At 45.3% G+C, this 1,249-nt stretch overlaps 1 protein-coding gene across 1 annotated transcript in view; it reads left to right on the forward strand.

Moving 5' to 3' along the window:
* The first annotated feature begins 79 nt into the window (after positions 1 to 79).
* The window catches only part of LOC108246694 (sodium/hydrogen exchanger 9B2), a 9,067-nt gene continuing 7,897 nt past the window's right edge, over positions 80 to 1,249 (forward strand). Inside the window, exon 1 of the mRNA XM_025010127.2 lies at positions 80 to 148. Coding sequence (XP_024865895.1) covers positions 80 to 148 — 69 coding nt within the window. The remainder of the gene's footprint in view (positions 149 to 1,249) is intronic.

Consider the following 1,249-nt stretch of genomic DNA (forward strand, 5'->3'; position numbering starts at 1 on the left):
TGTGTGTGTGTGTGTCTCTCTCTCTCTGTGTGTGTGTGTGTGTGTCTCTCTCTCTCTGTGTGTGTGTGTGTGTCAGATGATGGACGAAGAGTCCACGAAGCGTTACGTCCGCCCGGCTGACGACAGTCTGCAGCAGAAACAACCTGAGGTAACGACCTGACTCAATCACACCCTCTAATTAAAGCTGTGAGGCTCCGCCCACCACATGTCTGACAGGTGTGTTACAAAAAAAGGTTAAAGAACAAAAAGAAGTGGACTTATGTTCTGCAGCTGAAGACCTCCAGAGGAAGAGGCCTCAGATTGGAGCTTTCTAAAACCTCCAGTGGAGCATTAAGCCTGATCCACAGTCAGTTTCTCTCCAATCAGGACCTTCATCCATGTGACCAGAGGGACCCATCAGTGAACCAGGCTAACAAAGAGCCTAATGAGCCTCTGTTGTGAGGAGAGTGAGTTAATCTGCACCTGAATCAGCTTTAAAGGCTGAACTCCTCTCTGCTGTTTGAACAGAAAGCGCCTTGGATCAGAAAACAAGTCCAGATGTTTGTTTTTAACCTTTCTTTGGTTCCTGGATGACTGAGAATCTACACCAGCATGCTGACAGGTGTGTCGCCAACAACAGGAGGCCCACAGTCTCACCTTGACCTGCTGGGACTCTTTTCTCTTTACAGTTTAATCAGAAACACGGCAGGACTCAGAAATGATGTGAACTAAATTAAATCAGAAACAAATTTACATATTTTTAGGTCTGAATCAGAGACAGAAACATTTTCATGTTCAGTCTGAAACCTTCAGTGTTCCTGTAGTGAGACATTCAGCTGTTTGTCTTCTGAAAGACATGATCCTCCAGCACAGAGACATTTGTGTCAAAGACCATCTGTACTGATGGACAGAGCATCTCTGCTGATGTTCTAAAGTGGAGCCAAAACATCTGTCTGTAAGCCCCGCCCACTTCACCATGCAATCAGGAAATAACTAATTACAACTAAAAATATAGGAAAAAGGAATCTTTAAACATAAAACAGCACAAGTTTGGTATTTATCTGCTGAAGGAAGTCAAACATCTGCTGAGAGTTTAGAGTTTATCCACCGGGTGGAGCCAGAGTACAGCTGTCCATCATCCAGAGCTGAGGTCTTCATCACAGCTGTCCATCATCCAGAGCTGAGGTCTTCATCACAGCTGTCCATCATCCAGAGCTGAGGTCTTCATCACAGCTGTCCATCATCCAGAGCTGAGGTCTTCATCACAGCT

Source organism: Kryptolebias marmoratus, linkage group LG2, assembly GCF_001649575.2.
Source record: "Kryptolebias marmoratus isolate JLee-2015 linkage group LG2, ASM164957v2, whole genome shotgun sequence".
Taxonomy (NCBI): domain Eukaryota; kingdom Metazoa; phylum Chordata; class Actinopteri; order Cyprinodontiformes; family Rivulidae; genus Kryptolebias; species Kryptolebias marmoratus.